We start from the raw sequence: 25,810 nt of genomic DNA on the forward strand, positions 1-25,810 counted from the left end.
GTCTGAGGCTCATTTTTCTCATCATAAAAATGAGGTAGTGGGCTTCACCAAGCACCTTTTAGGCACTACCATTTTGTGATTCTATGTCTAAAGTCACAGAGAAAGGATTGTAGATGTATCAGCCCTTTTTTGGATTGTCTATTCACTGTTCCAGAGGTATAGATTAGTCTAGACTTGAGTGCATTGACTTGCATAGTAATTTTAGCTACCTCAAGTCACACCTAAATAAGATATATCATGTGTCTAGACTGTATGGATAGGTTATTGATGGAGTAGAGGGCAGAAGGACTGTCTTTATATCTTAGAGAAGCTGGCACTCTGCAGCTGATGGCTGCTTGGTCTTGATGCCTCAAGGTCTCTAATTTGGCTTTCTCTTTAGTGTTCCCTCTATGTTTGGTGATGGAATCTCCTCAGCTCAGAGATACTTAAAACACATACCCTTTTCCTTTTTGCTTCTAGGCCTATCTACCTGTTGATTCTTGTTATCTTAGCAGCTCTTGGTGTTTCTGAAAGGATCCTGAAGGTGGTTGGATTCTCAGAGTGGTTTCCTTAAAGCCTACCTTCAGGCTCTCAACTGCCCATCTACAACAAGGATAGGCCTTTCTTTGAACATGGTTCATTTCTGGCTGCTTTTGAAAAACCACATGTTGCTAATTGCTTCAATAATCTAACCTCCTTGCCTACTTTTTGTTTAAGAAAATTTTTAAAAATATAAATGTCCAAAGAAGCACCTTCTCCCTGATGAATTAACTGCTGCTTTTTCACAGTTCATAATTAGAATAAATACACAGCCATTTCTTACTTTTCTTTGCACTTCTCAAGGATATACTCCCAGTTTCCAAGATGGAATAAGAAAGAAAGAATTATCTTTACCCGCCATGTTCTTTCCTGACCCTTCCTTCCTTTTCATTTTCTCTCCTATTCCTCCCTAAACATTATTTCTTTCTGTGTTATCCAACTTTTGAGTTCTCAACCTTTAATAAATGGCTTTGGCCCCTGCCTACTCCCTCCTCTCCTGAAACATGGAAAATGGTAGGCCTTTTAGGAATTTCAGGTAACAGCCAAACCCCAGAAGAGGAGAAGAAACATGGAACCCCAGAGCATGTGAGAATCTGAGGTGTGCAGCATTTTCTTCAGAGGTTACTCTAGCATATTTGAGAAGTCTCGTTCTTACTAGGAGGCTGAACACATCTGAGACTCAAAACTGTTAACAGATCTGCAGGTTTTAACAACCTCCATGATTCTCTAGTTGAGAGGATGGCCTGGTCTGATGTTGCAGTGGACACTATGAACATCCTTGTCATTTCCAGTGTCGAAGAGAGCCTTGATGTCAGCTCTTTCATCTTTCCCCATGCTCACGAGCAGCCCACCGTTGTTACTTCTGGATCACATGCCCTGGATGCAAAAGAGTGATTCCAATGCTGAAATACCATTTCATGGCTCGGTTCTTCAGCGGAAAAGTTTCACAACATTTATTCATCCATCAAACTATCCATTCATCTTTCCAACCAGCCAACTAGCTAGCACTTTTATCTTTCCATCCATCCACTCATATATTTATCCCTTTAACACATATTAATTGAGTGCCAACTATGTGCCAGCTTCTGTGGTAGGCATTTTGGGGGAACATAGATGAATGAGATACAATCCCTGCCTTCAGAAAGTTAAACAAGGGGAGACAGACCGTGATAACTAATACACCTTAACTTTAAAGGCTAAATAGGAAATGAAGAAGCTGGGAAGAAGTTTAGTGAGGTAGAGGGAAAGGACATTCAAGGCAAAGGGCACAGTTTGAATAAAGGCAGAAAGACATTTAAAAAATTCATTGAGGTTTTGAGGAATAGCACAAGTAGTTTAATATGGCCAGATCTGGAGAAAGGGGGAAGGCAAGCTGAAACCACACTGAAAATGTACTTGGTTATTATGCTAAAAGGTTTGAACTTCAGGCAGTTGAAGAGCTATGACACGGAATAGACATGTTCACATATCATTTTGTTTATTTGCATGCTTGTTTTTTAAGAGAATTAGCGATGACATGAATGTTGTATAGATGAGGGCTTAAATTTTATAAAAAGAGATAGTATGCTAGATAGAGAGAGAGAAAGAAATTTCTAGCATCAATTTCGTTAAACACCTAGGATTATAGCCTTGGTTCCTGGGGTTAGTTGCCTCTGGTTGGATTGATACCTGTAAGTACTGACCATGTGCATAAGTCCTTCCCTTATACAAGTCTGCTGCCTTGATCTAGGCCAGTGATTCTCAGTATGGGTTCTGAGAAAAATAGTTTTGTGACATGATACATGAAAAATTATTTTTATGGTTAAATATGTTAGGAAAACTTGCATATTATGATCTTGATCAGGAAGATTTACAGTGCATGTTAGCATATCACAGACCTTGTCAAGTATTGCAATAAAGTAACCTGAGGAGCTTGGTAATTCAGGATTCCCAAATTTAACTCAAGCACAGAAACCTGTTTTCACATAGTACCAGTTAATATCCTATAAAACCACTGTTTTCTGGAATGTACTTTGGAAAACTTGGTTATAGATAAATACTCTATCCTATAAGTAGACAATACCCCTAGCCCAGGTCATCCATTTTATAGATGTGTATACCTACATGTATATTGCTCACAAGGAGAATCAATTAAGAATGACTTCATGACCAAGAGCAGACCATCTTCACCACATCTCAACTGTATGCACCAGAGGCTACTAAAACCACTAAAGTAAACCATGTTGGGTCTGTAGTATTATTGTCATACACAAAGGATAGGATATAATTTAGGCCCAAGTTATCTAATAGCCACAGGTACATATTCCTGACCCAAGGAGCATGCTAGATACATAATTTCTGAGAAATACAATGACTTCTAGCATCATGCAGTGATCACTAAATATTTTGGCTATCTAGACATTCTACCCTAAAGTTTAACAGTCCTTTTGTGTACTCTCTGACTAGCATTCCAACATCCACCCAGAACCTCATCATGGTGCTACCACATACCCTCATTGCTCATGTAGGAGGCCTAGAAATAACAGATTTGAAGAATTTGTGTCTCACTTCCCACCCAATGATTGAATCCCCTCTAAACCCTGTTCAGCAAGCAGCAGAGTATCATGAAGAATCAACAATGTGGAACTCAGTTAATGGAATTTCCTCCCTTCTACTTGGACTCTGTAGATTGGAGCCCAAAAAGTCTCTAGGTTGGAGATGTAAGCAGTAAGTCTCAATTCTAAGAAGTGCTACACCCCACACAAATTTCTTAGATACTTGAGTGCTCCTACAGATCAGCATAACTGAGGCATGCACAGAGGAGCAGAATTGCCCTATAAATTTTGACACAAACCTGTACAACATGTGGCTCAGCACTTACAGTTTCTGGTTTTGTTTTGCTTTTTGTTTTTTCTTTTGGTTTTGTGTTTTAAGAGGTCCTGTGTATAGTGGAAATAGCATGGTAGACTAGGATACATACAGGCCTTGTTTCTAGTCCTGGCTCTGGCACTTACTATCTTGATGACCTTGGATAAATCATTAGATCGCTCTGAGCCTCAGTTTCCCTGACTCAGTTTTCGAACTACACTATGGGAATAATAAAATTTTCCTTACAGAATGGTGGTAAATTTGTAAAGAAACTGGTACATAGTAGGCACACAATAAATATCACTGTACCTCCCTTTTTGGATGAAAATTGGTCTGTGTGCTCCCAGTCACTAATGGAGCCTGTTCTTTCTGCTATAGGAGTGTGGATTATGGTACTGGTTCCTTGGTTCTCTGGTCTCTGAATTTCCCCTAAATTAACCCTTGCAGTCTGTCCTCCAGGGTCAATATTGCCATCCTCCAATTGGTTACATACACATTTGGTGACATTGGAGAGAAAAAGGTATACTTCTCTCTAATTGTAGTTCTCAAGTGAACTTGTATATGGAGAGATGAGAGACTGTATCTCTTATTTCCTCCAAACCAAATTATCTGGTGCAGCACATATATGCTGTAGTCTGTCTCTGAATATTTGTTTTTAGAGAACTATGGCAGAGGTAAATAATTTTCTCTGATCATCAAAATTGATGATACCACATATCTGGTTCTTGAATAAGTATCTAACTTATAAAATTTCCACTTAAAATCTTTGAGTTTTTAAAGTGTAATAGCAGCAGAAAGATTTTATTGTTGTTTACTTTCGCTGTGAGTGCTCCAGATTCCCTGAGGTACTTTTGAGAGAGTAAAATGATGTCACAGGCAATGTTTTTTGAAGGTAGTATGCAGAAAGCTAAGAGTACACAGCCCACAATAGGTAATATATACAAAGGCAAGTATTTTCCAAATATAAAAATTCAGAAAAAAAGTTTCATATGAACTGATAACATAACAGTTTGTATGAAAACATTTTACTTTTGATTTAAGAAGAGTGCCACTTGTAGTTACAAATTGGAGAATGTATTCCTTAAGATCAACAAAAGTGTTTAGAATATTTTCCTATTGTCCTGAACTTATACATAGACAATTTACCTGAGAAAGATGCTTTTTTAGAGACTTTTGTACATCCTTTGGGATCATGTTTGTATGAAGTAGAACTAAGGGGGAAATACACAACCACCCAGAAACCAGTAGAGCCTTCAAATTATCTATTATTGATAATATTTCCATGGAAACAGATATCTAGGAAGTAAACTGCAAATGGCATCACTACTTTAGATCACCTCTTTTGGAATCAAGTTTCATTCTGTTCAGTCCATTTAATTCTTGCTACACTTTTTAGATCTCTTAACCCAGGCATAGAAATGTATTCCTTTCTCCTGTTTAATACCCCATTGGACCAGTGGTTCTGTGGCTGAAGTGAAAATTGATTGTTGAGGGACATTTCAGACTTCTAGCAGTCAGCACTTAAAACAATGTAAACACCAATCCTGAAGAAATCACCTGCAGAAAACTTGGACTGACATTTGGAACCAAAAAGAAAATCTGGATCTTGACCAAGACAGAAGGTCACCAGCCTGGGCCTGCACAGTGTGGTGTATCATGCTGGCCACAGTGAAACTGGAAGAGACTGAGGACTCTCACCAGGGTGGAAAATGAGGCATGGAAGCTTTGATTAGTGAGCTGTTAGGCACACAGACATTAATTTCGAAGCATTCCCATCTCCAAGCTGAGTAATAATGTTTGTAATATTATGGGATTTTTTGGCAGCTGCAAGAAATTCAGAAAACTGAATAAGGAGTCTTTGTTGGCCTCTGAGTGGCTATAATGAGACCTTTAAATTTCACCTCCCTTCCCTTCCTCCACATCCTCTCTGCCCAACCACCACCACCACTTAATTCTTGCCCACTACATAGCAAGAGGCACATAACAAACACATATATAAGCTCTTTAGTATATTCATCAATAAAGCAGAAAAGAAAGGGGAAAAAACCCGCAAAACTCCAAGTAAAGAATTTTCCATTTCCCAGGCTCACTTCTGTCTTACGGGTAGGTAGGAAATGAGACAAGGAAACCCCCAGTCCAAAATGGCAGTCACTCATTCTCCCCAACTTTGCATGCTGCCTCCTATGTCAGAAGATCTGACTCAAGTATCTGATTATGGGGCCTGCTAGGTGTTAGCCCGTCGTTAAGTTGCTATGTTCACCAGTGTCGCTGTTTCATATTAGAAAAAATCCAGGTTGGATACTGCAAGCATCTCAAAATGACCAGACACTGAAGAAAGGCTGACCTGCCTCATTCAAACTGAGGGTTCTGTAGGGCTCTAGTGGATAGCAGGAAACACCTGGAATCTGAAGCTTATGGGCTTAAGCCTTTGCTCCTCAACAGATACTCTAATGTTGGGACTGGGGGCTACTCTCTTAGTTGATGACTCCTCCTAGTGGGACTGATGGTGTTTCCCTACCTCACAGGGATATTGTGAGGACTAAATAATAGAGTTACCAATTCATGTAGTCATGAGCATCATGACTGTTGTTTTCTATAATATGACTTGGCATTAACAGAATGCCCTTTGATTGTTTTTGATTGTATATGATAGCATCAGGCACTGACTCAAAGGGATGCAGTGAAGCTCTGGCTCAGTTACTTGCTTTCCACAGTGTGCTGCTGCTGGGAAGAAGCTTTGCTAACAGGACTCAAAGTGCTACCTTGAACAAGAAGCTACTGTGCCTATCTGAGGCTCCTGTGGCATTTTCACTTGGTTATTAGGCAATTAATGAGTTTCCTCTTACCTCCATTTTGCTGGACCACTGCCAAGGAACTAGATCTTAACCTCAGGCTCCATCATTGAGCTGAAGGTAGTAGCTGATCCACAGAAGTTCAGTAAACAAAGACCAAATTTCTGATTTTCCTGGAGAAACACCCCCTAGAAGCCAGCCAGCCTCTCTCTTCAAACAGACCAGGAGACTACAGTCAGACATTTCTTTTCTCCCTATTCCCAAAGTTAATGTGACTCTGCTTTTAGGAACACACACACACTTGAACTTTTCATAAAGCACGAGGAAGGCAAAATCCAAGAACCAGTGCTTACTCTCTTGTTTTCTATTAAAGTTAAGATGATGGAGGAAAGTAGATAAGACTTTACCTATTCTAGCTTTAGTGCCCCACACTGTTCACTCACACCATGCACTTGCTTCTCCAGCAAGTATGAAGCCTTCTTTTTCTTCCAAGCCAGCCTCAAAATTTGCATTGATGTAAGAGGAGAGGTCCTTAGAGTTTGTAGTATCTTGCTATGCTCTGTCTCTGCCTCAGAGCCTCCATATCGAAACTAGTTTCCTTCTGGTGGATGTGCAGTCTTTGAGGCCAGGGGCAGACAGGTATGAGGGTCAGAAACACTCTTCCAGCCTTGCCTGGGACCTGCATTTTCTACCCTCTTCCTTCTCCTCTCTCCATCTACATGCGTGCGCACACACACACACACACACACACACACACACACACACACACACTTCTTTCTCCTTCCCCTGACTCAACAACATTCTGGAGAAAAGCCAAGGAAGGACTTCAAGGAGGAAAGGGAGTTTCCCCCTCCTTGGGGCAGAATTTTAATCTCCAGGCCAACAAGAGGTTCCCTAATGTGGATTGAAAGGCTAATGTGGTTTATTTTTTAACTGCTTTCTATTTGTTTGAATGTTGCATATTTCTGCTAGTGTATTTTCCTTTAATAAAGCTGTTAATACACCAATGGTATTTTCTTATTTACAACAGACTGACAGGACTAATGCTGTTAACATTGGGCCTTTTTTTCTTTTTCGTTTTTCTTTCTTTTTTTTTTTTTTTTTTTTTTCGTTTTCAATTCTTAGTACCCGGTTCTTGCTATGTTCATTAAACTTTTGCTGAAATGAATTATACTAAATTATACTAATTTCAGTCAAAGCTATGTTATTTAGGGATCAAAAACTTTCAGTGAATTTTTTGAGAAGGATATATTTAAATCCTCAAGACTGGTTATAGTTACCTCCTTAGAAATACCTGTAGAGAAGAGAGGGCTTTCATTTGGCTACTGTACACTGGCGGAGAAGTCTCTTGAAAACATTCACACACACACACACACACACACACACACGAATTGAAAGAAAGAGAGAAGAGAGTCTTTGTCCTAGCTCTTTGCCCACCAAGCACAATTCTTGTCTCTGGTATATCCAGGCATCAGGGGGAGAGCATACCCCAATACCAAGCATCCCTCCTGTAGATGACATCTGTCCATTATAAATAAATAATTTGACATTGCACATATAAATTGACCTTGTAAAACTTTGATTGCTGGTGAATACCTTCCCTAAGATCAGGTCATGAATTCAAAAGCTGAGAGCTAAGCTTTCCACTGACCTGTAAGGACCCTGCCATATGAAATGCAACCTCAGCTTCAAGTGCTTTTTTTTTTTGTTTTTCTTTTTTTTTTTTTTTTTTTTTTCTCTCGTTTGCTTTCCAGGTCATGCTGACCTGTTCGGCTTGGACTGTTTCACATTTGCTTTTAATGTCAGTTTAAATGTAATTGTAAAAGCATGTATGCTCTAAATTCATGTAGTTACTTTTTCCAGTAGAAAAGCCTCATATGCGAAACCATTTCCAGGCTCTGCAATTTCACATGAGCAGGTTTTTGGTAATGACCTTGTGCCCCTCACCCAGGATGGCATCTGGACAGTGAACCTCTTTCTTCTGGCTCAGTAGTCAGAGAGAGGAGACTTGGAAATAGTTTCTGCCAGGTCCTGTGCTTTGGCAAGCATATGCAGCATTGCATATCATTCTATTATTAATTACGTTTACTCCTCCATGAACTAAAAACCATTAGACTAAATAGTCCAACATAAACCTTGAAAGATAAAATTCAATATTCTTTTCCCTGGCTATTCCTATGGCTCATAATTGGGACTGGGAGGAGAATGGGGGCATGGGAGGAAGGACCAAGAAACCTTCTTGCCTGTGAGAATTTGGCCTACACTTATTTGTGTACACTTACACTTGGATGCACCCCTACTAATCTCTCACTCCATGGCTGCCAAGAACTGGCTCTGTTCCCTGTCTCTTATCCTTGTTCTAATTCTTCCCCACTTATTTCCAGCTGACCCTTCTCCCGACTAACATGCTACCCTACCTGATAAAATTGAAAGAGTACTACCCTAGAAGTCAGGATACCTGGTTCTAGTTCCTGCTTTGCTACTATCTAGCTGTGTGACCTTGGGCAAGACTTAGCTTTGGCCTTCAGTCTGCTCATCTTTATAATAGGGATTTGTTTCAATGGGAAAGGAAGAAATAGACAAGATCTGGGGCTTTCAAACATTTTCTTGGCAATGGAATCTTCTTCAAACAAAAGCTGATGCAGAGTCACAAATGAAGATACAGAATAGAGCACTGCTTTGAAAGAAGGAGGGTTTATTGGAGCCACATGCTCAGGCCTACTTTGCCTCTTCTCAGGGCCCTTTAAAATCCTTGGGGCTCGGGCTTCCCTGGTGGCGCAGTGCTTGAGAGTCCGCCTGCCGATGCAGGGGACACGGCTTCGTGCCCCGGTCCGGGAGGATCCCACGTGCCACGGAGCGGCTGGGCCCATGAGCCGCTGAGCCTGCGCGTCCGGCAGCGGGAGAGGCCACAGCAGTGAGAGGCCCACGTACCGCAAAAAAAAAAAAAAAAAAAAAAATCCTTGGGGCTCCACTACTGTACTAGATTGATGTCTGGGGAAACTTCTAATTTGATTCTCTCTCCTAATTGATTTAAATCCCTGTGGAAACTCTATATGTTTCTTTTTTTTCTTTTATAACATCTTTATTGGAGTATAGTTGCTTTACAATGTTGTGTTAGTTTCTGCTGTATAACAAAGTGAATTAGCTCTATGTATACATATATCCCCATATCCCCTCCCTCTTGTGTCTCCCTCCCACCCTCCCTATCCTACCCCTCTAGGTGGTCACAAAGCACCGAGCTGATCTCCCTGTTTCATCAGTTAGCTTTTTCAGAGAGAAATTCAGCTGCTTGAGATAAAGGGAATGACATGGAGCAATGTGGGGTTTAGCAACTAGCAAGAAAGAGTAAGAGGCATCATGTATTGACGTACAGAATTTACTGTGTGCTAAGCATGTTACATGTATTCTCTTAGGTAAAGTTACAGCAGCTCTGTGAGGTAGATCCTATAATTATCTTAGGATTCTTGAACCTGTCAGTTTGGCCCTCAATCTTTGACTTGAGACCAGTTGACCAAGATGGAAGGCAATATTTCTTATAGGTTGCCACCCTAAGCAGTTTTTCAGGATGTTTTCTAGCTAGAGATTCATTCTTGGAAAATGTCATAGCCTGCCCATTGATATACACCTTTACAGAATTCAGAGTACTTTCATTGAGGTCATCTCACTTTCTCCAAATAATAGTCCTATGCAGTAGTGAGGTCAGATGAGAAAACTGAGATGTAGGAGAAATCAAGGGATATGTTCAAGGTCAGACAGCCCATAAGAATGTGAATACCACCACCAATAATAAAAAGCCCTTTTTTGTGAATGACATTTTAGAACTTTGATGTCATCATTGCATTCTGCCTCCTTAAGTACAGTGAAATTTTTCACCATGCCACAGTCTTGGAGGGCTCTACTGGTGGTGTAGAATCTTCCCTCTACTCTCAGACACCACCACAGTGTTTATATTCCTCTTTAACAACCTTATTAGTTAGGTGCTAATGTTATCCCCGATTTATAGATGAGTAAATTGAGGTACAGAGAGGCTAAGTCTTGCCCAGAGTCACACAGCTAGTGAGCAATACAGCCAGGCTTAATACTGAGACAGTCTGACTCCAGACTTTTTGCTGTTAACTACTACCCTTTGTACATATATCAAGAAACTAAGAGCAAAAGAAGGAAAAGGATGTTCTGGAGATCATACAGTGAGCTCCCCTGGATCTTAATCCAGTGTTCCTCTGAATAGCTAAACCTGAAGTTGTACAATGAGATCCCCTGACTCTAATCCTAGTGGATGAAAAGATGATTGGCATGATTTAAGCCAGAGGCCACAAATTGGTTTTCCACAGGCCAAAACTGACTTGCAGAATTGTTTGTCCAGCACAAACAAACTTAGACTGCCCCTAGGCAGGGCATCAATCACTTTCCTGTCCCCAGCCCACCCTATTTATGTTCACTAGGCTGTTTTAGATCATTTGAGTATCTGCCTGACTAATGAAGATATTCAAATTCATGACCCATACATTTAAGCATTATAATATATAAGCACCTGCACACACATATAATTTCAGACATTCACATAAGTACAGCCTAGTCTGGTTTCACAAAGAATTTGAAGCTCTGCACCAAATGTACCTTTGTATTTAGTTAGCATTTAGAATTACACTTAAGACCTGAATTCAGTTTTACAGACAGTTATATGCTGAAGAAACTCAGTTACTTTTTTTCATCTCATAATGTGTCACTCTTCCCTTCCCTTCTCTGCCATATCTGGTTCTCTGTTAATCCTGCTGTCCCTTCTTCCCCATGTCTGAGTTTGGTCTCCTGTAATCCAGTCACTCTCTACTCTTTAGGAATGGATGGAGAGTGAAGAAAATCATTTTGGAGGGCTCACTATGTGCCAGGCATTCTCTCTCATTTAGTTCTCATAAGTGTCCTAGGAAGCAGGAAGCGGATCCCCCATTTTATAAAGGTGGAAACAGAATCTCAGAGAAGCTAAGCAATGGGCTCAAAGTTATTAAGCTAGTAATTGATGGAGCTGGGGTTTGAATCCAAGATCTTCTGATTCCAAAGCCTACTATCTTGTCTATACCCCAATTTTGTAAGGAAAGTGTATTAGTTTTCCACTGCTGCATAACAAATTACCTCAAATTTAGTACCCATTTATCAGCTCACAGTTCTGTAAGTAGAAGTCTGACACAGAATGACTGGATTCTCAGCTCAGTGTCTCACAAGGATGAAATAAAACTATTGGTCAGGGTCTTTGTTCTAATCTGGAGCTCACAGTCCTCTTCCAAGCTCATGTGATTATGGCAGGATTCAGTTCCTTGCAGTTGTCGGATTAAAGTTTCTGTTTCCTTTCTGGCTGTCTGTCAGAGGCTGCTCTTAGCTCCCAGAGGCTGCCCTCATTCCTTGCCACGTGTACACCTCCACTTTCAAAGCCTGCAACAGAGAATCTTCCTTATATTGAATCTTCCCGATTCCATGAATACCTTTCCAGAAAGAGTCCAGTCCCTTTTAAGTCTTATCTGATTAGGTCAGGCCCATCAAGGATAACGACCCTCAAAATTCAACTGACTTGTGACCTTAATTACATCTACCTAATCCTTTTACAACAGCACTAAATAACTGGAAGAAGGTATGTGTACACCAGGGGTTGGGAATATTGGTGGCCATCAAGTATACCTAGCACAGGAAATGATTCTTTTATCCTTCAAACCCCATGGTGAGATTCAAGGAAGAGAAACATCCTTGACCTGGGGGAGAGGAACTTGAATTTTCTAAGACTTTGTAAACTTTACCGCACCTTGCCTCTCCCCTGCCCAAGGATGAGAAAACCTCTGTCTTGAGGTAGCAAGGAATGAGGCTGGAATAGTGCCTAATGGTCATAGTGGCTATAGAAGCTACAGATTAGTCACATCTACTTCTCCTGAGGGATGTACCATTGAACCTGATTGGAAAAATCTTTCTCTGTTGCTGTAGAGACAGCCCTCATAGGGGTCTAATGCCACTATGCTGAAAAGTCAGTTCCCTATAAGGTCCAGGCAGCAGGATCCAGGCATGTTTTCAAGGGCTCTCTTCCCCTAAAGATCAGGTACAGACAAGGATGTGCCTTGCCAATGTCCCTTTCTTGTCACTGCTTTGACGTACGATTGAAAGACAGTGATGAGATGCAAAGCAACTCACACACCATTAGAACTATCAACCTTTACTGTCCCCTTTATCCTGGCTTCATCACTCAATTTGAGCAAACCAATGGGTCTCTGTGGTAACACAGGGGCCTGACAAGCCTGTACCTCACATGAAAGAGTTAGATATGACTCTGGGGCTCAGGTGCAGGAGACAGGAGGGGTGTGGGGGCGGCCTTCATGGATGAAAACAAGGCCTTGGGCATTGAGTAACAGCTGAGACTAGCAAGCCTTATTGTCCAGCATTCCAAGTCGTCTAGCAACACGCTGGCCTCTGCTGCACAGAGAGAACAGAGGATCCCCCGGCAGAATGAATGGAATCTGATTTCAATTATGTTCAGTACAGTCACCCTCTTCAGGCAGAGAGGCCAGAACAGCTGGTGCAGCTTGGGCCACCGTGGCCGCAGGGATAGCAGGTTACCCAGGTCCTGGAGGCAAGTGAGAATGCGGATTCTCTTTCTCAAGCAGATGCCATATAGGTCTAGAGGAGCAGGATATGAAAATACCAGCCAAGTTTTCATTAGCACTATGCAGAGAAGGGGAATTATTTTAGGTTGATGGATTCTCCCCACAGTCTCTTCACATATTGATCTTGCTTGTAATGAGTTTGCTTAGGTCCACAAGTCATCAGCCCACTGAGATCTGAGTCATTGGTGGGAGAGTCAAGGTGACAGAGCATACCTCGCTGATTGCACCAGCACCAATTCCTCTCTGTGTCATTCCACCTTTTTGAAAAACCCATGGATTCTTCTATATGAAATTCGTTTGGATTTGTTTTTTAATCAATAGCATGAGTAGGGCATGACAAATGGGACAGCTGCCCCAGAGAAGAGTCTAGATTCACAACAGTATTCCATAGAACTTTGTGAGATGAAGGATATGCTCTGTAACTGTACTGTCCATTGTAGCAGCCATAAGCCACATGTGCCTTTTGTGCACTTGAATTGTGGCTAGTGAGACTAAAGAATTATATTTTTAATTTTATTTAATTTTAATTAATTTAAATTTAAGTAGCCACATGCGTCTAGTGGATCTTGTGTGGGACAGTGCAAATCTTGAGTTCAGAGAGGCAGGTACTGAGATAGAGTAGAAATGACTTACTTACTCAGAAAGAGAGCTGGTATGGTACAGGGAACTCTGGATTAGGAATAAGAGCCTGGTTCTAGTCTCTGCTCTGCCAGTAGGTGACCACACTCACTCTGGCCTCAGGCTCTCCATGCTTGACTTGAAATGTTGGATTAACAACAGAAGTCCCAAAATAATGGCTAAGGCCTGAATTCAACTTTGGGATACAGATGAGTTTTAGGAAAAATTTAAAATATTATATGAATGCCTTCTAGGAGTATGTATATGTGTGTGTGTTATGTGCACATGCATTGCAGGGGCAAGAATGTGGTAAAGCATTCACTTCAGTTCACCAGAGTTCCCACTATTTTCCTATAAACACACACACACACACACACACACACTGTATTGTGTAGACAATGAAGGTATATTAATTCTGTGAACCCCCTGGATGTGATGAGTTCTAATGACCCTTCCTATTTCGTCATGCTATGAATCTAAGCCACTATAGTTCCCCAAACCTATTTCTACTTTGGGCAAATGACTAGAGGAGTCTCATAGCTTCTGCCTTTTCCTTTCTGGATTTGATGCTAGTTACTGAAGATTAGAGTCACGGGTGAGGGTGGAAGGCAGGGAGGATATAACCCTAGCCCTACTCCTCAACTCTATTAGGCTAGAAGTAGGGTTTAGGGCTTCAGACTCCTTGGGGATGCAGTATGATATAGTAGAAAGAGCATTGGCTTTATAGTCAGACTAAGTTAAGATTTTTAGATTCTGTTTCTTGATAGCTGTGTTACCTCAGTTTAGTCACTTGCAAAACAGAGATAGGAAATATTCCTCACCTCCTAAGATCATTGTGGAATTAAGTGATATAATATGTTTATGAAGTGAAGTATATAGAAGGCTCAGAAAAAATAATTAACCTTATATCTCTTAGTTCCCTCAGGCATAAGGCTAATTATATCTCTGTCTTCTCCCAGGCTGAAAGGGGGACTACATGGCCTGGCAACTTCTGAGCCCAAGGTCAGAAAGTACCAGTGATGGGGAAGAGAATGTCTACCTCTTGAACCTGTACCAGGGGAGCAGATCCAGAAGTCACTGTCAAGTCTGTGGAGCTGCCTACTTGAGCCCATGTCAGCAATAGGTTCCCCAGATGACAAAAAATTTTAGAGGCCAGGCCAGTAGCTCTGGGACAAGATGAGCTTAGTCCTGCCCATACTTTCAGCCTGTGCCCTTGATGGGAGGTGGGAGTTGACAGTGGGTGTGCATATCTCATTACTGACTGTGCCCAAACCTTGCAGAAATGATTGTTGGACAAGGTCATCTTGAACTCTGTGTTGATTTTGCAGGCTTCCTTGTTATTTTACCCTGAGTTCTTCTCTGGGCTCTTCTTGCACCACCAAACCCTCTATTTTCTCCTCCTTTATCCTGGTTGTTGATCCAAACATGTGATGCATTCTTTCATTGATTTACTGAGTTGTACTATGATTGGAGTTTGCATTGCAAGACTTATTTTTCTAATTAGAGCTGAAAGTCAGTTCCAGATAAGTATCTTTTTTTGCAGGAGCCAGAAACAGATTTGCAACAGGTTTTGTTGTATTTATCCATTAAATTTGAGCAATCAGCTTCTCTCTTTGTTTTATACCTTTTAAATTTTATTATTATTATTATTTTAAAGGGATTAGAGATAAAGTGGTTTATGGTCTGTCCCGGTGCAACTGCCTATGCTAGATCTCAGAGTTATGACCTTTTCAATTATTTATATTTCTGCCAATATAAATGCTAAGGAAAATAGCACAAAGTAAACATCAGGATGCCCAAGGACCTGTAAATTGTGTGTATGAGAGCACAGGGGGAGGATGGTTCTTAAGGTTTGAGTTTTAGATTATTCTTGTTTTTTTAAATAATGTTATTTCTATCATCCTTTTTAATGGATGGTTCCTGTTTTACAGGCAGATTATAAAGGTAGGGACATTCTGTTATTTATTTGATACAATTGGGGATTTCAGAGTTCAGCTTCTCTCTCTCCCCTTTACTAAAGATGAAAATCAATATATGTGTTACAGTGTATGTTCAACTATGAGTGTAAATGTCTGACAATACCTGGGACTATTATAGTTGAAGTGATAAATGCTGCAACACCAGAAAATTCCCATTCATTGACCCCAAAGTGGGATGATAAGTCTAGTCCTTCTCCAACAGATCTGCCTTTCTAGTCTCCTTCCCTAGCAGTTTGCTAGACATGATAGATATAGACACAAGTACAACATTCCCTTGATTTAAAACATTCCATATTTGCCTATCATCTGTGTGATAAAGCCCAAATTTCTTAATATGATATACATGCTCCCTTAAAGTCAAACACCACCTTTGTTTTCAACCTCATAAATAGCCAGTCTCCCCGCATATACAATATACACTCCAGCCACACTGGTCTCTTTTACCCCTAAACACTCAGTGCTTTTGTTTATGCCCTTTCCATTCCTCTCTGCCTGGTGAAATCCTCAGTATTCTTCGAGGTCCAGGTCATATATCACCATAAACACTTCCTGACCCCACCTATGCAGAGAGATTGTTGTTCTTCCTCTTTTGTTAATACTCCTGTTGTAACATTCACCAGTTTGACATTTTCTAATTGTTAGAATTGTTAGCGGGCATTTATTTCTCCTCTACCAAACTGGGTTAGGGCCTGTGTTCTTTTCGCCACCCAAAACCAAAGGCTTAACAATGGATGTCTGTTGAATGAACAAATGAGTGAATCATGAATATATTAGTAAATGATTTAATTGAAGGTCCAAGGTATGAATACTGGAGACTGCATTTAGGCAGAGTCCAATCCAAGGATATACTAGGTCTGTCTGGCAAGAGGATCACAGAGAAAGCAAGATATGAAAGTTAGAGTTAGGAGGAATTTAGAATGATGAATCATTCATTTAACCAGTGTTTAAACTGAGCACTTGTCCTTAAGGAGTTTAGAGTCTGTGACTAGGGAGAATGAACATCCTTGTTTTCTTAGCTCAAACAGCTTTTCTAACAGGGTAGCTGTGCTGTGTGTTTTTGGCCACTGATAATAAATCCAAGTTTCCCTTCTTTCCCAATAGCCCGGAAGCTGAAGAAACTTGGGAATCTGAAACTACAGGAGGAAGGGGAGACTTCCAGTGCCACCAGCCCCACTGAGGAGTCAGCCCAGAAGCTGACAGTGTCACATATTGAAGGCTATGAGTGTCAGCCCATCTTTCTGAATGTCCTGGAAGCCATTGAGCCAGGTGTGGTGTGTGCTGGACATGACAACAACCAACCTGACTCCTTTGCAGCTTTACTCTCTAGCCTCAATGAACTGGGTGAAAGACAGCTTGTACACGTGGTCAAGTGGGCCAAGGCCTTGCCTGGTAAGGAAAGTGGGGGCATGGAATGTGGGAGATCATATTTAGTGAAGGCTCCTTTGGGCCAAGCACCATGTCTGTTTGCTTCCCGTCCATTAACTCATGCAATCCTCACCATAACCTTGTGAGGAAAGAGATTGGTAGAAATCCCTACATTAAAAATAAGGAAACTCAGAAATCAAGGAGAAAAGCAACATTATTGAGTATCCCACATGCCTCACATCAGCACACAGCAACCATGTTTCTATGTTCAACCCACAGATTTAGTCAGCAAATGCTCCCATAATCATGGATCACATAGACATACCCTTATATGCCTTAAGATGCTCTTCTATATGTACACACACAGGTTCACTCCAAAGATAATCTTGAGCCTAACTGATATTCTGTCTTTAATATTACTTGGAACCCATACCATGGGAACTCTTATAATATGGTGTGATAGAAGGAACATGGGGTTGGGAGTCAAAACAGTTAGGTTCGAGTCTTAGTTCTGCTGGTAACTCATTATGTGATCCCTTCCCTTTCTGGGTCTCAGTTTTTCCATCTGTACAATGTGTGAAAAGTGGTTTGGACTAAATTGATGATTTTCCAGTTTTACTTCAAGGAACTCTTGGTGCTCTTTAAACTACCTTAAGGAATTCCCTGGCAGTCCAGTGGTTAGGACTCCATGCTTTCACTGCTTGGGGCATGGGTTCGATCCCTGGTCAGGGAACTAAGATCCCACAAGCTGCACTGTGAGACCAAAAAAGAAAAAAGAAAAAAGAAATAAAATAAACTACCTTAGCATCATCATAGTGGAAGGAAACATTAGGTGATAATGAAAGAAATATGAAGTGTTTTTCTAACTTCTGCATGGATACCTCCAGTGATGGGGAATTCACTTCCTCTCTTGGCCATCTGTTGTTTGGAAAGGTCTGATTATTAAAATATTGGAGCTTAAAGAAGCCCCAGAGATCCTCTATCCAATGATTCACAAACGTTCCTTTAGCAGCCAAACTCTTTATTTCTCAAAAACATGGTACACAGATCCAAGTGGAGCTGGTTGATTTAAAGCCAGTGCCTCTCCCTCACTACCCCTAGAGAAGCCTCAGATCACTCTTGCAGAATCTTAGGGCTCCAGGGAACACAGTTTGGAAACAAGAGAAACATAAACTCTTTAAGGGTTCTCTTAATCCTAAACTTCCATGACTGAAAGATTCTTTTGAAACATCAACAGCCAAAACTCTCCTTGTGGAGTCAAAGATTAACCTGCCATTTAATAATAACTGTCAATCAGATGTGAATTTATGGTGAACAGAGCAGTTTCATATGTATTACCTCATTTGATCCTCATAAGAATTCTGTAAAGTAGGGATTCTTTTCCCTGTTTTATAGATAAATACACTGAAGCTCTGAGAGGTGATGTGCTTGCCCACAGTTGCACATTCAGAAGGTATCAGGGCCAGAACTTGAGCCCACATCCCCTCCTCATCCAACTCTACCCATAGTCTGTGTAGCACCCCTGTAGTTCTTTAGCCTTGGGCTTTACAGTGAGGGACCAAGGCTTTATCCAAGGCCAGTTGGGTCATAATGTGGACTTGCTGCCTTGGAAGACATTGCATGTTGACTGTCAAGCCCCCTTTTTGTCTTTCCAACTCACAAGGCCCAGTTACAGCTACCAGATTGTCCCTAACATCTTCCTAACTTGGAAAGCTGAGGTTGACTAGCCAATTAGATCCCTGGGAAGAAGGCCCAAGGACTCTGGCTGCATATACACTGTGCCAAAAACAGAGAGTTCACACAGGGAAGAAAAAAATACAAAAAAAAAGGAAGAAAAGAAAAGTTGCTTTAATTCTTATCACTTATTCAGCTGGGTGTCTTGATGTCATGTGTCTAACAGAGATTCAGTTTAATCTTTCCAAGCAGTTGCCAGACACCTTAATGTCTCATTTTATAGGATAGAACCTTTTCTTATATATGATTCCACTTAATCCTCATAGCAGTCCTATGAATCATAAGGACTTTCACTCCCATTTCAAATGATAAGGTTCAGAGAGGTTAATTAACTTGTTCCATTTGGTCACTTAACAAATGCAGCCAGAGCTTGGGCTCACACCCTCTGAGTTCTAGTTTGATGGTCTTAACAATAACCTGGTGCAAAGCATTATGGCACAATTTGTATAACTGGGAGCCACTGGATTTCCTCAGCCTAACCTCCAGGGTTGGAAGCCCTTTCCTTACATTAACAAGTCTGCAAGTTAGTATCAGTTCACCATCTAGCTTGTCTAAGGAAATGATCTCTGACCCTGAGTAATTTAAAGAATAGCTTCAAAAGAAAGCCAAGTACCACATTCATTAGAACTGTTATTCATATTATCAATAATCACCTACTAATTCAAGTTATTTTCTCATTGAACACATTGAGTTCCTGTCCTTTGAGAGGCACTGTGCTAAGTACCTACTCAGATCAATTTTGTTGTGAAGTTTTCTGTGATAGTGATGATATATGTAAATTGCCTACTACAGCACCTGGTACATTAGTAAATGGTAACTATTGAGGGAGGGTGAGTAGACTGTATGTACACAGTATATTTATAATCAGATGTATCTGGCTTGGAATCTTAGCTATACACTAGTTGTGTGACTTTGAGCAAATCACATGTCTGCAGTACTTGTTTCCTCATTTGTACAGATGGTAGAACAATTGCTACCTTGCAGACTGTTATCAACACAGAAATTAGGTATAAAGAGCATCTAGTATAATAGCTGAAACATAGAAGATGCTCTGTAAATGGTGGGTCATTATTATCAAGCTTGAGTGCTAAACCACTAAAATCATTTTAAGCTGCCACTAGTTTTTCCTAGAAGCTCATTCATGGGTCCCAAAGATGAATTGTCTTGTTTGAAGACCTTAGCTGTCAGGTGCAATAAAGCAGCAAATATTTCCTAATTGACCTTTCTTTGGGTATGTTCTTCCAGACTAGACATGAGACTATAGGTTTCTACTGAAGATTGCTAAGAAATGATGTTGATTGGATTCTAGTGAGAAAACAGAATCTCAGGTTAGCCTCTGCTCCCTAACCTGTTTTGTGTGCTTCATAACATGAAACCATGACTTCTCTCTGTTTCTCCAAAACAGCCTAATGCAGCGCCAAATAGGTGTTGAGTGAATGAATATATGTTGAAGGAAACCTGTAGACTGGAACTACTGTTTCCTCAAGTCATCCATTCCTTGATAGCCGTACTATCTGAGCAGGCTGCTTCAAAGAATGGGCATTAGTGGGCTAATTTTCCTATAGGTCTAATCTGATTACAATACCTAACTCTGTTCTCTAATGCCCAGCCTTTGAAGCAGCTATGTTGTTGATGCATATACAGTAATTAGACTTGAGTTCTAAGCAGCTCTCACTAAGGACTGTTAATTAGTATTATAGCCAAACTAAGCTTTCCCTTTTTCTCCTCTTTGTTAGTTCTCTGGCATCTCAGGGAGGGAAAAATCATCAGTATTGACGACTCCCTTGGTATTTGTACAGTTTAATCCTCATCCCCCCATGCACCCTCATATTAACACACTCACCAACCAAGGCTTTCCTTGATTCCCATTGCCTCCCACCCCAGGGGTTCAGGGTTCAAGCTCCAGGGCCCCTTCCCAAAGAGATTCTTTGATGTTCCATGCCTGACCCTGGCTTTTTGTCTCCTACTGGAAAGAATCAGCCCTACAGAAGGGCTTCATGCAGAAAATACTCTGGGGTCTGAGGCTCCAGCTAGTCTGTTAGCAGACTAGCTCCTGTGAAGATGTAAGGCACACGCCTGGGAGCTAAGATTGCAGTCAAAGGTGGTGATGTGAGGAACTCTAGCATCCTGATGTCTGGTAGGCTTGGGCCCTAAAGGAAAAAAGGGTAAATAGTATGTGTGTGTGGCAAGAACCAATCAAACAGAACAATGTGTCTAAATAGTGTAGACTTCAGACCGGAGCCTATGGCTAAGAAAAAACTTATGACCTTGGTAGTTCTTGAGCTGTGTTGTTCAGCAGTAGTATGGGAGAAGCACTGAAGAAGAGAATTAGAGCACCTGGGTTCTAGTCCCATTTCAGCCACATACAGACTGTATGAGCTTGGGGAAGTCAGTTAACTTCTCTGGCCCTCAGATTCCTTGTTGCCAAAATAAGTGTCACATTGCCCACACTCTAGGGTAATTGTGAGGGTTAAATGAGGTCATCATCAGGAAAGTTAGAAACATTATCCAAATTCATGTAAGCATTCCTAATAAGGTAAGTAAGACAAAATTTCAGATAATTCTGGATCTGTTAGGGAGAAGATAAATGAGGCACTGGTAGGGGATGAGCTCTGAGGTGATGCTTTAAGTATCCAACTATTTGGAAACCTCCAGGAGAGCACAGCTATATCTGTTCTACCTATATGGAGGCAGCATCTGGGAGCCTCTGTTCTCTGAGCTTAAGGGAGGTAATTTGGAGATCATCTATAATTCTCATTTTATAAAATGAAAATAATGAGGGTCCTAAGTCTAATTAATATTTCTCAAACACCTACTCAAATATCTGAACTGTGTTATATACTAAAGAGGAAAAGATGAATAAGAAGGGAATGGTCCCTGTCTTCAAGAAGTTCTAAGTCTTATGGAGGAGACAGATATGTGCATAGATAAATTCCAGTACAGTGTAATGAGTGCTATAATTGGACGGAGCTACTTAAGATTCAGCAAGATGGTAAAAGAAGAATCATTAGGTCTTCTGTCTGGATGAGTTGGAAGAGGCATCACAGAGGAGGTAGCCTTTCAGTGAAGACTTGAAAGATGAGTAGGTGTTTATCAGATGGAAAGCCTGGGGAGGGAAGAATGCATTCTAGGGAAAGGCAGCTGCCTGTGCAGAGATAGCAGAGATTTAGAGGCATGATATGTGTGTGTGTGTGTGTGTGTGTGTGTGTGTGTGTGTGTGTTTGTGTTCAGCAAACTGTGGGTTTTTCAGAATAGCTAGAATCTAAATTATGAGAAGGCAAATGGTAAGAAATTAGTCTAAGAAAGCAGATCATAAAGGGCCTGTTTGTATATAATAATGGCAGTAGGCAGGAATGGCAGTAGAGTAGGAAACTAGCAGGGCCAGGTATTTATTGAATAGAAAACAATAGAGAGGAAGTGGGAGGCAGGAAAAGGGTCAGAGAAAAGAGATGGAAACTGAAGGTGGTGTGGAGAAGGCATGGCTGTCAAAGGCATTCCACCATATGCTGATATGTAATAGTATCCCTTTCCCAGGGTTGTTAGAAGGTACAAACAAGATTATAGCTAGAAAAGAGCTTTGTAAAGTGAAAAGTGCTGTTCATGTGAGAGAAATGATTATTACACTGCATCTTTGGAAAGGCAGTGAGCCTTTCTGAAGATCAAGGCTTTGGAATCAGACTGGCTTTGGAACTTGATCTGCCAATTACTAGCCTTATGATCTTGGACAAGTTCTTCAACCCTTCTGTGACTCACTTTTATTGATTCACAGAATGGGAACAATAATAGTATACACTTTATTGGATTCTTGCGAGGAATAAATGAATTAATATAAGTAACATGCTTAGAAAAGAGTTAATTCATTGTAAGCAGTAAGTGTTAGATTATTATTCTCTTCCAATGGACAGTGCACTTTTTGCCTCTGTTTCTTTTGAGCAGCTCAATGAAGTAGGGAGTGCAAGGAGTGTTATCCCCACCATATAGTTTGTTCTCCTCCTGCTCCCCAGCATTGATGGCCCCTGGGGCTCCTCAAGGGCAGCCCAAGTGCCAGAAATTCTCAGCCCAGCAGAGTCCCAGACTTCACTCAGCCCATCAGTGCTCAGTCTGACCACTGCCTCTGCCCTATCTCCAGGCTTCCGCAACTTGCACGTGGACGACCAGATGGCAGTCATTCAGTACTCCTGGATGGGGCTTATGGTGTTTGCCATGGGCTGGCGGTCCTTCACCAATGTCAACTCCAGGATGCTCTACTTTGCCCCTGACCTGGTTTTCAATGAGTAAGTGCTTATGGGTCCAGAACTCACATAGACACAGACCTCGTTGGTGGTGATGATGGTAATGTAAGTAATGGTGAGAGTTGGTTCATTTGACCTTTAGGTGAGGCAGTAGAAGCCCAGCCAGCCTGCTCAATCTGAGGTGGCTTTGCCTGGCTGAAAGGCCAATTGCTAGGAGGGAACAGGGGAAGGCCGTCGCTTTTCCCAATCAAGACTCAATCCTGGTAATTTGGCAGTGCTTCTGACCTGCTTTTACCTTATCTCAGACCCTCATGTCAGGGTCCTTTTTCTTCACTCTGAGCAACATAGGGAGTGAACAGAGAGACTCTAGTTGTGAGGGCTGAAGTTCCTTTGGTCCCTTATGCTACCATCAAAAGCTACTGCCAGTCACCATTTGTTGAGAAACTCCTTTGTTCCAGGACCATACTAGATATTTTCCTAATCCTTTCTCATTGAGCACTCATGAGAACTTGATTTCCCCTTTAAAAAAATGTTTTTAACGGATGGGGAAAATTAGGTTCAACAAAATAAAGTGACTTACCCAACAACGTCAAACAGCTAGTGCATGTTGGCAACAGAATTCAAAGTATGGCTGTGTAACTCTTAGCTCTTATACTGCCTCCTGATGGTAAGTGATGAGAAAGTGCAGCTCCACCATTTTCTGGCCATGTGTCCTTGGCCCAGCCACTTCCCTTCTCTTAAAAACAGTTTTAATAAATGCTTGCCTTGCCACCAGCTCTATATACCCTTCATGAATTTGGCCAAGAGCTCAGGTTTTAAAATTGTACTTTTCTCAACTGAAACCTCTATTCTGTTATTTCCTACATCATTGTCTTTGGGTAAGACCCTTGCCTTCCCTGATCCGCAGTTTCCTAATCTGTTAATAAAATAAATCTTTCTTAAATGGTTTTGTTATGACAACTAAAATAGGAGCTAATGGATGTGAAATGTCTGTCCCATAATGGGCAAGAAATAAAAAAGAAGTACCTTTCCAATACTCTCTTTTCCTAACAATGATAATCTGTTCTGTGTCTGCTATTTGAGGTCCCTTGTGGCATTGTGAATGGAGCTGGCCAGAAAAATCTTCCCAAGAACTTTGAGCTAGTCTCACCACAGAGAATCCCTTTGGTCAGGAAGGAATTGACCTTTCCTCCCCTTTAGCCCTTTAACCCAGAAGAGCCTTGAAATAAAATCTACAGGCCAGTGGTTCCTTCCAGTACAGCAGTGCCATATGGGGGAAAATAAGCGTCCCCAGCTGCCCTCTTCCAACTCAGCCAGCCCTCGTAGCCAGAAGCTAAGAATAACCATTGAGCTTTTGGCACAACCTGCTTTGTGGTTTCCAGATCTCCAAAGAGTTACCTATGATGCCATCTTCTGGAGCAGGCCTTAAAAAGCCCTCTTCCTGTTCATCTCTCAACCCACCCTCTTGCTGCCCTCCAACGATTAAATCAACTACTGGGCACCTGCTCTACCCTCCCCATCCAGAGCCTGAAGACCTTTGAACCTTTGCAAGGTGATAATTGGCTATTTTCTAAATCTGCATTTCCTTTTCCACATCTGTGTAAATATGTGGCACCCTATCTCAGCTATCTGGTCCACTTCCATGTACCTCATCAAAAGGTACCACAGGATTCCCCACAGAGTCAGGGTCCTATATCAAGCCCCAGGGCTCCTGAAACAGCAGACCCCCTTCCTCTTATAGGAATCCGCCATGTTAGAGCTCTTAAAGTCCCTAGAATCATCTAAACCAATGTTTCTTAACAGGGATGCTGTTGACATTTTCCGAGGAATAGTTTTTCATCTTTTAGCACATTCCTGCATATTGGAATGTGTTTAACTGCCCTGGTACCTGCCCACTAAATACCAAATAGGATCCTAGTCACTGTGACAGCCCAAACTGCCCCCACACATTTCTAGCACCCACTAAGGGAGCAGTACCTCTCCAGTTGAAAGCCACCAGTTGCTGCTAGCCTCCTCAAGGTACCAATGGGGAAACGGAGGTCCAAAGAAAAAGACAGGGACTCTGGGCCAACCCATTTGCTGATCTCTCTGACACCAAACCCTGTCATCAACCCTGCTTTCTTCTTTTCTCCTCCCCTCTTTGTGGAGAACACAGTTTGTGAGGGTAATGGACCTGACCCCTAGCTGTGTGACCTTGGGTAAATTACTGAACTTCTCTGAGGCTTATTCTCCTCATCTGTAGAATAGTGAATAGAATCATAATGGCACTTTCCAACATATCATTTTTTGAGCAATTACTATGTGCCAGGCACTGTGCTCCATCATTTATTTCCAATGTTCGTCTCCCTACTTCTCCATTCTCTTTTAATCCCACCTACTTCTGCTCACCTCCTGAATTCCATTCCTGCCCCTTGTTTTCTACCTTCTGCACTCTATCCCTTTCTTTCCTCCTCAGGTCTTATTCCTTTCCCCTTTAAATTCCTTCCCTTGCCTTTCTCCCCTCCTTTCTCCACCTTCTCTGTTCCTGGGGTCTGCAGCAGTATTACAGCAATCCTTCATGTCAGGCTTACAATTTCAATGGTAAAAATACTGCAGTGTTGTCATCAACAGAGGCTTGGAAGCACAGACAGACCAGAGCAAGGCCATGCCCTAAGGCTCAGCAAATATTACTTAAAAATTCCTTAGGGCGAAAGAGCTTGGAGCAGCATTGTTTTGGTCAGTTGACTTGTGATACTATCTAAATGCTTCATTTTTCCAGTTGGGTTCCAGCCTGCATTGAATATTTCTACACTATCTGCCCCTTCCTTTCCCTCTTTCTCTAGGCCATCCAAGATCTCTCTGAGATAGGGTGCTGAGCTTCCACCCAGCCAGTACCAGGCCTGCTCAACCTGTGAACGAGGCTAGTGGTTTGGGGACCAAAATGTCAAACCACAGGCTTCAGACCCAATCTGGGAGGGCTTTTTCCTCACCACTTAAGTGAGTGTCAAATTCCCTTTCCTTTTTCCACAAGATATAAAATTAATTTCTCTCTCTCCCTCTCCTCTTTCCCTCTCTCTCTCTCTCTCTCTCTCTCTCTCTCTCTCTCT

General features: G+C 41.5%; 1 protein-coding gene across 1 annotated transcript in view; it reads left to right on the forward strand.

The window, feature by feature from the left end:
* AR (androgen receptor) overlaps positions 1-25,810 on the forward strand; it is a 170,566-nt gene that overhangs the window by 141,413 nt on the left and 3,343 nt on the right. Inside the window, exons 4-5 of the mRNA XM_007445570.1 lie at positions 16,495-16,782; positions 22,622-22,766. Coding sequence (XP_007445632.1) covers positions 16,495-16,782; positions 22,622-22,766 — 433 coding nt within the window. The remainder of the gene's footprint in view (positions 1-16,494; positions 16,783-22,621; positions 22,767-25,810) is intronic.

The sequence above is a fragment of the Lipotes vexillifer genome, unplaced genomic scaffold (assembly GCF_000442215.2).
Source record: "Lipotes vexillifer unplaced genomic scaffold, Lipotes_vexillifer_v1.1 scaffold348, whole genome shotgun sequence".
In the NCBI taxonomy this organism is placed as follows: Eukaryota; Metazoa; Chordata; class Mammalia; order Artiodactyla; family Lipotidae; genus Lipotes; species Lipotes vexillifer.